At 45.9% G+C, this 13,611-nt stretch overlaps 1 protein-coding gene across 5 annotated transcripts in view; it reads left to right on the plus strand.

The window, feature by feature from the left end:
- The window catches only part of LOC106581828 (formin-like protein 2), a 98,214-nt gene that overhangs the window by 62,571 nt on the left and 22,032 nt on the right, over window positions 1-13,611 (plus strand). For 4 of the 5 annotated variants that reach the window (XR_014381994.1, XM_014164215.3, XM_045704437.2 and 1 more), the window contains exons 7-10: window positions 5,811-5,919; window positions 9,494-9,570; window positions 10,480-10,573; window positions 12,918-12,992. Coding sequence is in view for 4 of the 5 variants with exons in the window: in XM_014164215.3 (XP_014019690.1) it covers window positions 5,811-5,919; window positions 9,494-9,570; window positions 10,480-10,573; window positions 12,918-12,992 (355 nt within the window). In the remaining variant the exon portion in view is untranslated. Of the gene's footprint in view, window positions 1-3,709; window positions 4,236-5,810; window positions 5,920-9,493; window positions 9,571-10,479; window positions 10,574-12,917; window positions 12,993-13,611 lie in introns of those variants that run through there. The other variant, XM_082966976.1, reaches the window with a different exon arrangement.

Consider the following 13,611-nt stretch of genomic DNA (forward strand, 5'->3'; position numbering starts at 1 on the left):
TCTGGGGAAGGGTACCAAAACATTTCTGCAGCATTGAAGGTCCCCAAGAACCCAGTGGCCTCCATCATTCTTAAAAGGAATACGTTTGGAACCACCAAGACTCTTCCTAGAGCTGGCCGCCCGGCCAAAATGAGCAAGGGCCTTGGTCAGAGAGGTGACCAAGAACCCGATAGTCACTCTGACAGAGCTCCAGAGTTCCTCTGGAGATGGGAGAACCTTCCAGAAGGACAACCATCTCTGCAGCACTCCACCAATCAGGCCTTTACGGTAGAGTGGCCAGACGGAAGCCACTCCTCAGTAAAAGGCACATGACAGCCCACTTGGAGTTTCCCAGAAGGTACCTAAAGGACTGAGAACATGAGAAACAAGATTATCTCATCTGATGAAACCAAGATTGAACTCTTTGGCCTGAATGCCAAGCGTCACATCTGGCACCGTCCCTACAGTGAAGCATGATGGTGGCAGCATCATACTGTGGGGATGTTTTTCAGCAGCAGGGACTGGGAGACTAGTCAGGATCAAGGGAAAGATGAATGGAGCAAAGTACAGAGAGATCCTTGATGAAAACCTGCTCCAGAGCGCTCAAGACCTCAGACTGGGGTGAAGGTTCACCTTCTAACAGGATAACAACCTTAAACACACAGTCAAGATAACGCAGGAGTGGCTTCGGGACAAGTCTCTGAATATCCTTGAGTGGCCCAGCCAGAGCCCGGACTTGAACCCGATGAAACATCTCTGGAGAGACCTGAAAATAGCTGTGCAGCGATGCTCCCCATCTAACCTGACAGAGCTTGAGAGGATTTGCATTGAAGAATGGGAGAAATTCCCCAAATACAGGTGTGCCAAGCTTGTAGCGTCATATCCAAGAAGACTCGAGGCTGTAATCGCTGCCAAAGGTGCTTCAACAAAGTACTGAGTAAAGGGTCTAAATACTTATGTAAATGTGATATTTCTGTTCATTTTATTTGATTAATTTGCACACAAAAAATCTAAAAACCTGTTTTTGCTTTGTCATTATGGTGTATTGTGTGTAGATTGATGAGGGGAAAAAAACAATGTGCTGTATGTGAATGTGAGCTGTATGAAGGTGACAGCTGTGATGTTGACTGGTGTTCTGTCCTGGCCTTCGTCCTCTAGTCTCCTGCTCTGTGCTCCACTCTTCAGCAGCAGCAGGCAGGTCTACTTAAGGTGTTGCTCATGGTGCTGTCTGATAGTTCTAGATGCCCGCAGCACCCCCACCCCCCTCAAACCCCCCTGGCTCCCCTACCTACCTACCTGTCACATACTCGCACATACGCGCACACAGGCATTCACACACACACACACACACACACACCGGGGTTTCCGTGAGGAAAATTTGGCGCCGGACAACGTGACTGGCAAGATGTTATTTTACCTGGACATTTGAGAAATGTACCGGACATTCATATGCATTGGGTGCGTAACGCATTACGGCGTCCACCCACGGTGCTCAAAATCACATTTAGATTATTGTAATTCATTTTAACGGAATAGAAAATAGCCTGTAAAGTTGTAATAAAATAAAATAGAAGGATGCTCTTAAACCAAAATGACAGTTTTTATTGAAAAGCATAACATTGCCCGTGGTGTCTTCATCCCTTCTATAAATCATAAATGAATATCATAATAAAAATAAATACAAAAATTTGCCTAGAAGAACTAGTCTCCTACACGACTTCAAAATATAATATTTGTATAATGTAATTTGCCAACGACCTGTCCTATAGGCTATTTGTATAAAACTTGAAATTAATAAATAACAGAACACAGCTGTTTTCAAATAGGAGAATTAACATAGCAGGTTAGCAAAAAGAAATCTCTACTGAACAAAAATATAAGTGCAACATGCAACAATTTCAAAGATTTTACTCAGATTTATTGAAATAAATTCATTAGGCCCTAATCTATGGCGCGGATCAGAAAACAGTCAGTATCTGGTGTGAGCACCATTTTGCCTCATGCAGCACGACACATCTCCTTCGAGTTGATCAGGCTGTTTATTGTGGCCTGTGGAATGTCGTCCCACTCCTCTTCAATGGCTGTGCAACATTGTTGGATATTGGCGGGAAATGGAACAGGCTGTCGTACACGTCAACCCTGAGCATCCCAAACAAGCTCAGTGGGTGACATGTCTGGTGAGTGGGCAGGCCATGGAAGAACTGGTACATTATGTTCTACGCAACAGCTCTGGTGGACATTCCTGCTGTCAGCATGCCAATTCCACGCTCCCTCAAAACTTGAGACATCTGTGGCATTGTGTTGTGTGACAAACTGCACATTTTAAAGTGGCCTTTTATTTTCCCCAGCACAAGGTGCACCTGTGTAATGACCATGCTGTTTAATCAGCTTCTTGATATGCCACACCTGTCAGGTGGATGGATTATCTTGGCAAAGGAGAAATGCTCACGAATAGGGATGTAAACAAATTTGCGCACAACATTTGAGAGAAGTACGCTTTTTGTGTCAATCGAACATTTCTGGGGTCTTTTATTTCAGCTCATAAAACATGGATCCAACATTTTGCATTTATATTTTTTGTTCAGTGTACTTTCGACAAGCTGGATCCCTTCTAGCCATGACCGGGCCGGCCCGCCCCACTCCCACCGCGATTCAGCAACACAGCAGTGGAAAGAGTACACTCTAGGCAGCCACAAAATGAAGAAATGATCATGTTGGACAGTCAAATTTGATATTAATAAACAAAATTAGTTCGGGCTGGTTCATTGAGAGAAAGCTTAGTTTACAATGCTCCTGTGAAACTCGGCCCGCGCCGTACATTTACAAAAGCACTAGTTTCCAAAGCTCAAATTATACCTCACTCTCTTTACAGTTCTACTGGATGGTGTTAATAAATGTTCTGTTTATTGTAATTTGAACTACTGTGGGGTCGAGACTCGTCATGTGTGACATGTGGCTTATTGACAACTCTGTTTCCTACTATAAGCAGTTGGCTGCCTAGTGATTGCAACATTGTAATGTGAAAAGTCGGCGACGATTTCTTCGTTTCCAAGCGCTACTGAATAAGTTAAACTGAAGTGCACCAATTGCGCATGATACACACCATTACTCTAGTCTATCAATCCATTCCAAATCTTTATACTATACATGACACGGGCGGCATATGTTGATCTGGCCCAGGGCGGCAGCAGAACTGCTAGGACCGGGCCTGACCAACACAATCATTTGCCTCTTATTTACTTGCGTTTGCGGTGGACCTTGGCCTGCTCAAAGACAGCCGCTGCTGTTGGGAAGCCAACTCCTTGAGGCAGCTTGACGCACATCGGCCTCATTACTTGGTCCTTAAGAAGGCGTGATCATGAGGCTGTCTTCATTCCATTCTGGAGAAAGAATCACCTCTCGGCAGGCACGCTGGAAACAGAGATAATCGACACAATCTTCACCAATTTGGCCCAGCCAGGGTTCACTTAGCTGAAGTCCCTTATGAGGACCTCCACTGTTTTGCGTGAGTAAGAACAGAAACACATGCGACACTAATGTCCCAGCAGCTTGAGGATTTATTCGCCTATGAGGTATATTTGACTTTGACGTTGGAGCACATCCACTGGTATTTTCCATCAATGAATAAAAAGCACTATTTTACAATGGAATTCATTTTTTTCTCACAACAATTTGGACAGCAATTTTTTTTTTTATCGGCCTAATAAAAATAAAAAGATTGGCCAAAAGCCGGTATTTACCAGCTAACAGAAACTCTGACACACACACATACACACACACACACACACACTACCTGCTTCCATTACCAAGCTGTGGCCCAGTGTGTGAAGGGGAGCAAGGGGAAGTTAGGCCTATTTGTCCTGCTGCTACTAACCATATTGTGCTTACTGTAGAAATTAGATTTCTGTTCCCATTTAGAGCAAATGGCTGTTTGTACTGGCATTGTTTCTGGCCCCCTCTGTATATTGCTTGTTGTTAACTGGCTGTAAACCAAACCCTTCTGTACATTCTTTAGTTTCCTCCTAACACAGACTGACAAGGCAAGGTCTTTAACATTAGCAATATTAGTATTTATTCATTTTTCCAACATACAGAAACGTAGCCTTGTTGTAACAATTTCACCCCTTCCAAGTCAATCATTGTTGTCACTTTTCTGATGTCATATTAAGAATTCTATGTATTTTTCTGAAAACCTCACCGCACACTTGAAGGACACCAAGCTCTTTAAAATGCCCAAAGTGTTCTCAAGGACGATGGTATGTCTTCTGTTTTTCTTTCCCAGAGCTCCTTATTCAGTCTAGCCTACTGTAGTTTATAGTTGTGTTTGTCACCGTGTTGTTGTACTGTAGTGAGACGTGATTTAGAGTATAAGTGCGTCCCAAATGGCACCCTGTTCCCGTGTAGTGTACTATTTGGCCCTGGTCAAAAGTAGCACACTGTACAAAGAATAGGCTGCCAGCCTTAGACTAGTTAGCTGTAGTGTTGAAATAACACCCATAAAAGCATAGCTCGAAGCCTTTGGGGAACTTTCATTGGGCGGAAGTTGGTACGCCACCACCAGGCCTGTCAAAGCAAGCCTACCGTGCCCACATTGCAACAGGGTGAATGACTGTCTCCTTTTACTCATAGTCAAGTCATCTCACACATCATTCCATCTGTATGATTAAGAAACAATGTACTCTCAAGTCACTGGTGGCATCCCGAATGGCACCCTATTCCCAATGTGGTGCACTACGTTTGACCAGAGCCCTGGTAAAAAAGTAGTGCACTATGTAGGGAGTAGGGTGCCATTCAGCATACAGATCCTTTCCCTCAAATGTGTTACTCTACCTATTGTTCCCGCTGCCTGGTCGCAGGCTGAGGGCTGGAGATATTCTGGTGTAATGAGGGGAAAGAATACAAGAGCTTAGTTCTTGAAGAACACCGCCGTCGCCTGCTGGGTGAGGCAGCGTTCCAATTCTGTCACCGTCTCGTGAAGCGAGCTCATTTACACGAGGACACTTGTTTTTTTTTTCTGTCACATGCACCTAAATAGAACAAAGAGCGCACACCCACACACACACACACACACAAAGACAAACAAAGTCACGCATACACCCACTTACTGTTTTAGCTATTTTACATTTACTACACGCAGACGTCATAACTGCTTGCTGAATCGCTCACATCGCTGTAACCAGTGAGACGTGCCTGACCATGAAGACCAATCTGTGGTTCACTAGATTGTTTATACAACACACTCTGCCAATGCCATGACTAAAGACTGGCCCCAAGGCATCGGTGCTAACATGAGTCAGTGTTTGTGTGCATCGGTAGCCTCAAGGAACCTTTTCCCAGAACCACGGCTAGTAGTTAGAGCCTTGTGACAGCGCTGAAAATATCACGTCTTATGTCCCTGGCTGGACAGAGCTGATCTGCGCTGTACTGGGGCCGTGTTCAGTAGCACACACACATGCACGCACACACTTGGAACAAACACACACACACACTCTCGCTCTCAAGCACTCTCCTTTCGTTGTGAGAAAGGCGTCAGCGGGAAAGGCTCCCCTCTTTGGCGTTCTATCTCCACGAAGCCGGGCCTGGTCGCCGCCATGCATGGAAATGACTTGCTGCCGTTGTACTAGCTGCTAGTGATATCTTTGTGCGGTTCAATTCCCCGTTGGCCTCTGAGTAAGGCAGTAGATTACACAACTCTTTGTGCCCTAACAAGTTTAATTTCTACAGTTAACAGACGACATGTTTTCTTGTTCACCAAGCGCTGCTTCTTTGTTTGTGTCGATTCAGACTAAAGGTGCTCGCTGTGAAAACTCTCCTGTGTCCGTATGTTTCAGTTGCAACACGTTGCCGAGCCGGAGAACTCTGAAGAACTCCCGGCTTGTCTGTAAGAAGGATGACGTCCACGTCTGCATCATGTGCCTGCGAGCCATCATGAACTACCAGGTGAGAGTGTCTCTCTCCAGGCCCCATGCTAACCCAATACATAGTCTGCCTCCTAAATGGCGCCCTATTCCCTATTTGGTGCACTACTTTTGACCAGGGCCCCATAGTGCTGTGGTCAAAAGTAGTGCACTATAACATTGGGTCCCATAGGGCTCTCATCAAATGTAGTGCATCTCGGAAAGTATTCAGACCCCTTGACTTTTTCCACATTTTGTTACGTCACAGCCTTATTTTAAAACGTATTAAATAATTGTTTTTCCTCATCAATCTACACACACACACAAAAAAGTGTGTGTGTTTTTTTTATATACACTGCTCAAAAAAATAAAGGGAACACTTAAAAAACACAATGTAACTCCAAGTCAATCACACTTCTGTGAAATCAAACTGTCCACTTAGGAAGCAACACTGATTGACAATAAATTTCACATGCTGTTGTGCAAATGGAATAGACAACAGGTGGAAATTATAGGCAATTAGCAAGACACCCCCAATAAAGGAGTGGTTCTGCAGGTGGGGACCACAGACCACTTCTCAGTTCCTATGCTTCCTGGCTGATGTTTTGGTCACTTTTGAATGCTGGCGGTGCTTTCACTCTAGTGGTAGCATGAGACGGAGTCTACAACCCACACAAGTGGCTCAGGTAGTGCAGCTCATCCAGGATGGCACATCAATGCGAGCTGTGGCAAGAAGGTTTGCTGTGTCTGTCAGCGCAGTGTCCAGAGCATGGAGGCGCTACCAGGAGACAGGCCAGTACATCAGGAGACGTGGAGGAGGCCGTAGGAGGGCAACAACCCAGCAGCAGGACCGCTACCTCCGCCTTTGTGCAAGGAGGAGCAGGAGAAGCACTGCCAGAGCCCTACAAAATGACCTCCAGCAGGCCACAAATGTGCATGTATCTGCTCAAACGTTCAGAAACAGACTCCATGTGGGTGGTATGAGGGCCCGACGTCCACAGATGGGGGTTGTGCTTACAGTCCAACACCGTGCAGGACGTTTGGCATTTGCCAGAGAACACCAAGATTACCATTGGCGCCCTGCTGCTCTTCACAGATGAAAGCAGGTTCACACTGAGCACGTGACAGACGTGACAGAGTCTGGAGACGCCGTGGAGAACGTTCTGCTGCCTGCAACATCCTCCAGCATGACCGGTTTGGTGGTGGGTCAGTCATGGTGTGGGGTAGCATTTCTTTGGGGGGCCGCACAGCCCTCCATGTGCTCGCCAGAGGTAGCCTGACTGCCATTAGGTACCGAGATGAGATCCTCAGACCCCTTGTGAGACCATATGCTGGTGCAGTTGGCCCTGGGTTCCTCCTAATGCAAGACAATGCTAGACGTCATGTGGCTGGAGTGTGTCAGCAGTTCCTGCAAGAGGAAGGCATTGATGCTATGGACTGGCCCACCCGTTCCCCAGACCTGAATCCAATTGAGCACATCTGGGACATCATGTCTCGCTCCATCCACCAACGCCACGTTGCACCACAGACTGTCCAGGAGTTGGCGGATGCTTTAGTCCAGGTCTGGGAGGAGATCCCTCAGGAGACCATCCGCCACCTCATCAGGAGCATGCCCAGGCGCTGTAGGGAGGTCATACAGGCACGCGGAGGCCACACACACTACTGAGCCTCATTTTGACTTGTTTTAAGGACATTACATCAAAGTTGGATCAGCTTGTAGTGTGGTTTTCCACTTTAATTTTGAGTGTGACTCCAAATCCAGACCTCCATGGGTTGATAAATTGGATTTCCATTGATTATTTTTGTGTGATTTTGTTGTCAGCGCATTCAACTATGTAAAGAAAAAAGTATTTAATAAGATTATTTCTTTCATTCAGATCTAGGATGTGTTGTTTAAGTGTTCCCTTTATTTTTTTGAGCAGTATATTTGCAAATATATAAAAACATTTTTTTATATATAAGTATTCAGACCCTTTGTTATGAGACTCGAAATTGAGCTCAGGTGCATCCTGTTTCCATTGATCCTCCTTGAGATGTTTCTACAACTTGATTGGAGTCCACCTGTGGTAAATTCAATTGATTGGACATGATTTGGAAAGGCACACAGAAGTCTATATTAGGTCCCACAGTTGACAGTGCATGTCAGAACAAAAACCAAGCCATGAGATCAAAGGAATTGTCTGTAGAGCTCCGAGACAGGATTGTGTCGAGGCACAGATCTGGGGAAGGGCACCAAACATTGCTGGAGCTCTGGAGCAATCAAGGTCCCCCAAAACACAGTGGCTTCCGTCATTCTTAAATGGAAGAAGTTTGGAACCACTAAGACTTTTCCAAGAGCTGGCCGCCCGGCCAAACTGAGCAATCGGGGGAGAAGGGCCTTGATCAGGGAGGTGACCAAGAACCCAATGGTCTCTCTGACAGCGCTCCAGACGTTCCTCTGTGGAGATGGGAGAACCTTCCAGAAGGACAACCATCTCTGCAGCACTCCACAAATCAGGCCTTTATGGTAGAGTGGCCAGACAGAAGCCATTTCTCAGTAAAAGGCACATGACAGCCTACTTGGATTTTGCCAAAAGGCACCTAAAGGACTCTGACTGTGAGAAACAAGATTTTCTGGTCTGATGAAACCAAGATTGAACTCTTGGCCTGAATTCCAAGCGTCATGTCTGGAGGAAACCTGGCACCATCCCTATGGTGAAGCATGGTGGTGGCAGCAGCATGCTGTAAGGGATGTTTTTCAGCAGCAGGGACTGGGAGACTAGTCAGGATGGAGGGAAAGATGAACGGAGCAAAGTACAGAGAGATCCTTGATGAAAACCTGCTCCAGAGCTCTCAGGACCTCAGACTGGGGCGAAGGTTCACCTTCCAACAGGACAACGATCCTAAGCACACAGCCAAAACAAGGCAGGAGTGGCTTTGCGACAAGTCTCTGAATGTCCTTGAGTGGCCCAGCCAGAGCCCGGACTTGAACCTGATCGAACATCTCTGGAGAGACCTGAAAATAGCTGTGCAGCGATGCTGCACGTACGACCTGTTTGAGAGGATCTGCAGAGAAGAATGGTAGAAACTCCCCAAATACAGGTGTGCCAAGCTTGTAGCATCATACCCAAGAAGCATCGAGGCTGTAATCGCTGCCAAAGGTGCTTCAACAAAGTACTGAGTAAAGGGTCTGAATACTTACGTAAATTAGATTTCTTTATTATAATTTTTTTATAAACGTGCCAACATTTATAAAAACCTGTTTTTGCTTTGTCATTATGGGGTATTGTGTGTAGATTGATGGGGGGGGGGGGGGGGGGGGGTGGTTTAATCAATTTTAGAATAAGGCTGTAACGTAACAAAATGCAGAAAAAGTCAAGGGGTCTGAATACTTTCCGAATAGGGTGCCAATTGGGAAACCGCCGTAGATGGAGGGTTGAAGTATAGACACACACCCTCATCTATCCTCAGACAAATTGTATTTGTCATCTGCCATGTTTTTCGCAACAGATCATTTCTCAAGTTTCCCTTTATTATGTAAACGGGTCACTCCCTGTTTATTAACGAGCTGTCTTTCCTTTTCTCTCCCTCTCTCTCTCTCTCTCTCTCTCTTGCTCTATCTATCTTTGATGACCCAGTACGGCTTCAACATGGTGATGTCCCACCCGCATGCTGTGAATGAAATTGCACTAAGTCTCAACAATAAGAATCCCAGGTAATGCTGTGCTGGTGCTAAACAGCTCCTCTGGGTGCTTATTTTTCAAGCGTCTCCGAGGAGTAGTGCTGATCTAGGATCAGCTCTCCCAGTCCATATATTATCGCATTTCATTATGATCTAAAAGGCTAAACTGATCGTATATCAGCACTACAGGCCTACCTCCCCTTAAGACTGCACCAGCTCTGTCAACTGCTGATAGAGCCAGTGCACATGCTCTTTCAACACCCCGTCCAAAGTGTGTGTGAAGCCAGCATCCAGTGCAAACGCATTCAGCCAGCCGTCTAGACAGCCCAGCAGGCAGATCAGGGCACCACTGGCACACTGTGTGTGTGTGTGTGTGTGTGTGTGTGTGTGTGTGTGTGTGTGTGTGTGTGTGTGTGTGTGTGTGTGTGTGTGTGTGTGTGTGTGTGTGTGTGTGTGTGTGTGTGTGTGTGTGTGTGTGTGTGTGTGTGTGTGTGTGTGTGTGTGTGGTACCTTCCTTTGACTGAATGAGCTAATGGTACAAGGTACCACGTCACCACCTTGTCACTCATAGGGATTATGGCTGAGGGATTCACTCTGCTCTGTATACCTTTCGTTTAATCCCCAGGATTAGACCCACAGACCTGTTTATAATATAGTACTATTGAATTGACATGTTTGATCCAGCAACATGATCTGATAAGACACGTTATGTAACCTCGGGTGGCACCCTATTCCCTACATAGGGCACTACTTTGGGTCAGGGTCCATGGACCTCTGGTTAAAAGTAGTGCACTAGAAAAGGAATAGGGCGCCATTTTGGGAAACAGCCCTGGTGGGAGAAAGGATGCGACCTCTCTTTCTTAGGCATCACTGTGGGTTTGCATTGGCAGTGGCATCACACGAGGTTAACCCATCATTGTTTTCTTCCTCCGGCTTTCCCAGAACCAAAGCTCTGGTGTTGGAGTTACTGGCCGCCGTGTGTCTCGTCAGGGGAGGACACGAAATCATCCTCTCTGCGTTCGACAACTTCAAGGAGGTACGGTGCGGAGCAAGAAGATGGCGCTATGCTATTATACCTAAACAGTGTCATTCCATGTAGTTCCCGCATTGAGTGGTGTAGTAGTGGAATGTTCTCAACAGCAGACCCGAGGTTGGTCAATTCCTGTGGACGATTGCATCTTGGAACGCAGCGCCTGTTGTATCAACGGCTATAGGACGGGTTGCTCGGCGTCTCTCACCCGGAAAGGCAGTTCACTGACCTCTCAGACCGGCAGGCATTTCACAGATATAATAACCCGTGTGAGACCTATGTAATACAGCCTGATCAGGGGCCGTATGTACCAAGTTTAGCAGAGTAGGAGTGCTGGTCCAGGATCAGGTCCCCCCCCTGTCAATTTCATCTTCAATTCAGTATGATCTAGAAGGGAAAACTGATCCTAGATCGGCACTACTCTGAGACGCTTGATACACATATACGACCCCTGACCCTGTGTGTCTGCATTTGTATGTGTAAAGTATTTGGACTTCTGGAGGGGCCCTCTGTACAACAGTTCAAATTCGCAGGCCGGCTCTAGAAAAATTGGGCTGACTGAAGTTAATGCAATATTTATACCCAGAATAAAATATTGAGCATTACTCTCTTATTGTATTTCACTTTTATTACAGGTGGACTAGCCAACTCTAAAGCTCAGAGCCGCTCCCCCTTAAACAGAAGGTAGAGACATAGCCATGTGTGTCGCTGCACTATTAAAGTCGATGGACAGCGATCGACCCTTCACAATATATGTGGTTGAAACGGCAATGTTCCAAAATAACTATTCGATCATCTTATTGGTCACAATGTACAATCGTTATTGGCTGGCAGTATGTGTCATATAAACTGTAATATACAAACAGCGCTTTCTTTTCCTGCTTTTCTTTCGTGTTTTATGCTATTATACAACTGATGTATAAAACAAGCGTTATTTTGGCTTGCTTGAGTTGAGATGGTGCTCATTGCTTTCCCTCTATGGGGAAGCCTGTTGTTAGGGGCTCTTGACTCCCCGCCCTGTGAGTTAGAGGGGGTTGTTTGGAGTGTGTTTGGAGTGGGGGGCAGGGTGCAGGCTGGGGCACAGAGCATTGTGTGGAGGGCTGTGCTTATGCACTCCTCTTCGCTCTTTCCTCGGCTCTATTTCTGTCTGTCCTGTCTGTCTGTCTGTCTGTCTGTCTGTCTCCCCCTTCCCTGCCTTTAAGCGATGTCTGAACTGCAGAGGTGTCTCTCTCTCTTCCCCCTACCAACCTCACTCTCTCTTCTCTCTCTACCCCCCTCTCTCTCGCTCCTCTCTCTCCCCCCTCTCTCGTTCTCCACTCTCTCTCTCTCTCCCTCCCTCTTTTCTCCCCTTTCTCTCTCTCGCTCTCTCTCTCTCCCTTCCTCCTTTCTCTCTCTTTCTCCCTCTACCCTCTCTCTCTCGCTCCTCTCTCTCCCCCCTCTCTCGTCCTCCTTTCTCCACTCTCTCTCTCCCTCCCTCTTTTCTCCCCTTTCTCTCTCTCTCGCTCTCTCTCTCGCCCTTCCTCCTTTCTCTCTCTTTCTCCCTCTCTCTCCCTTCCTCCTTTTTTTCTCTCTTTCTCTCTCTCTCTCTTTCAGTGCTGTGTATATATGGTAATCACAGAGGGGGAAAATAGGTCATGAGTGTTACAAAGCCAGCCCAATGCCAGGGGAGGTTTCACCATGCTGGCGCTCTGCTTGATGTTTTATCAGGGAAGGATTCAGTGTGATGGGAGGGAGTGAGGAGACAGTACAGGGCTAGGTTTTATATAAGGCAGAGATTATGATGGAAACATTTCATTTCTCTCGCTAAGGTAATACAGTATTCTGCATTACAAATCCAATAAGACTTAACTTGAGTCATCCATGTATAATGCATTATGATACAGTTATGAGGCTTAGATCCGTTTATAATGTCTTACACATATTTCATAATGATTCAGGTAAATAGCCTAGTGGTTAGAGTGTTGGGCCAGTAACCGAAAGGTTGCTAGATCAAATCCCCAAGCTGACAAGGTAAAAATATGTCGTTCTGCCCCTGAACAAGGCTGTTAACCCACTGTTCCCCGGTAGGCCGTCATTGTAAATAATATTTTTTTCTTAACTGACTTGCCTAGTTAAATAAAGGTTAAATAAAAAATAAAAAAAATAGCAGCCAGTTTGAGACAACTGAAAAATGTTATGCATAGAGAGACATAACAGCCTTGCTATAACAAATTATTAAGACTCATACATATTTATAACAAGTCATAAAACGTTATATCTGGATGCTCTAAGTACAGTGGTACTTAAAGATTCCTTTCATCACCTTTTGAGTCCATGACTAAAAGTAAATGATTGATGATTTTTCTTGCAGGTGTGTGCTGAGACACAGAGGTTCGAGAAGCTAATGGAACACTTCAAGGACATGGATAACAACATTGACTTTATGGTACACAACGTTTCCACTGGACTAGCCATGAGATGTTAGGGTTACATCATATCCTGAAATCACATTTTATATCCAGACCCTGTTGCTTGACTTCTATTTATTTCTATATCTAGCCAACCACACATAAGGAATCCTCGGCAACTCAGTTTGTTTTGTCGCACTATTCCTACTAATAAGTGTTAATAGAACTAGATGAGGCGGCATGGTGTGTGTGCCAGCAAAATCTATGTTTTCCTCAATGTGCCACACTGCCTCCGCTTTGAGGCTCCCCATTGGTCCGTGCCTGTCGTGTGTGCATGAGAGGCCAACCAGATGCCCTGTGTGTTTGAATAGGCCTTGTGTGTCACAAGTCCGTTCTGAGCCATTTGGTAGAGGGCCAGTCATTTGATACGAGCACGAAAGCAAACAGATTTGTCAGACAGGGCTGGCATCTCTCACCCAGTTGACTCCAAGCTTCTTAAGGAAGTCCATTAAGACAGTATTAGCAGCGTGACAAGAATGCACTGATTCAGTGACGCTCCTCTGTGTACATTCAACACCGTGGAAGTGTCCCAAATGGCACCCTATTCCCTATGTAGTGCACTACTTTTGAGCAGAGCCCAATGGGCCCTGGTCCATT

Source organism: Salmo salar, chromosome 21 (genome assembly GCF_965601325.2).
Source record: "Salmo salar chromosome 21, fSalSal1, whole genome shotgun sequence".
NCBI classification, from domain to species: domain Eukaryota; kingdom Metazoa; phylum Chordata; class Actinopteri; order Salmoniformes; family Salmonidae; genus Salmo; species Salmo salar.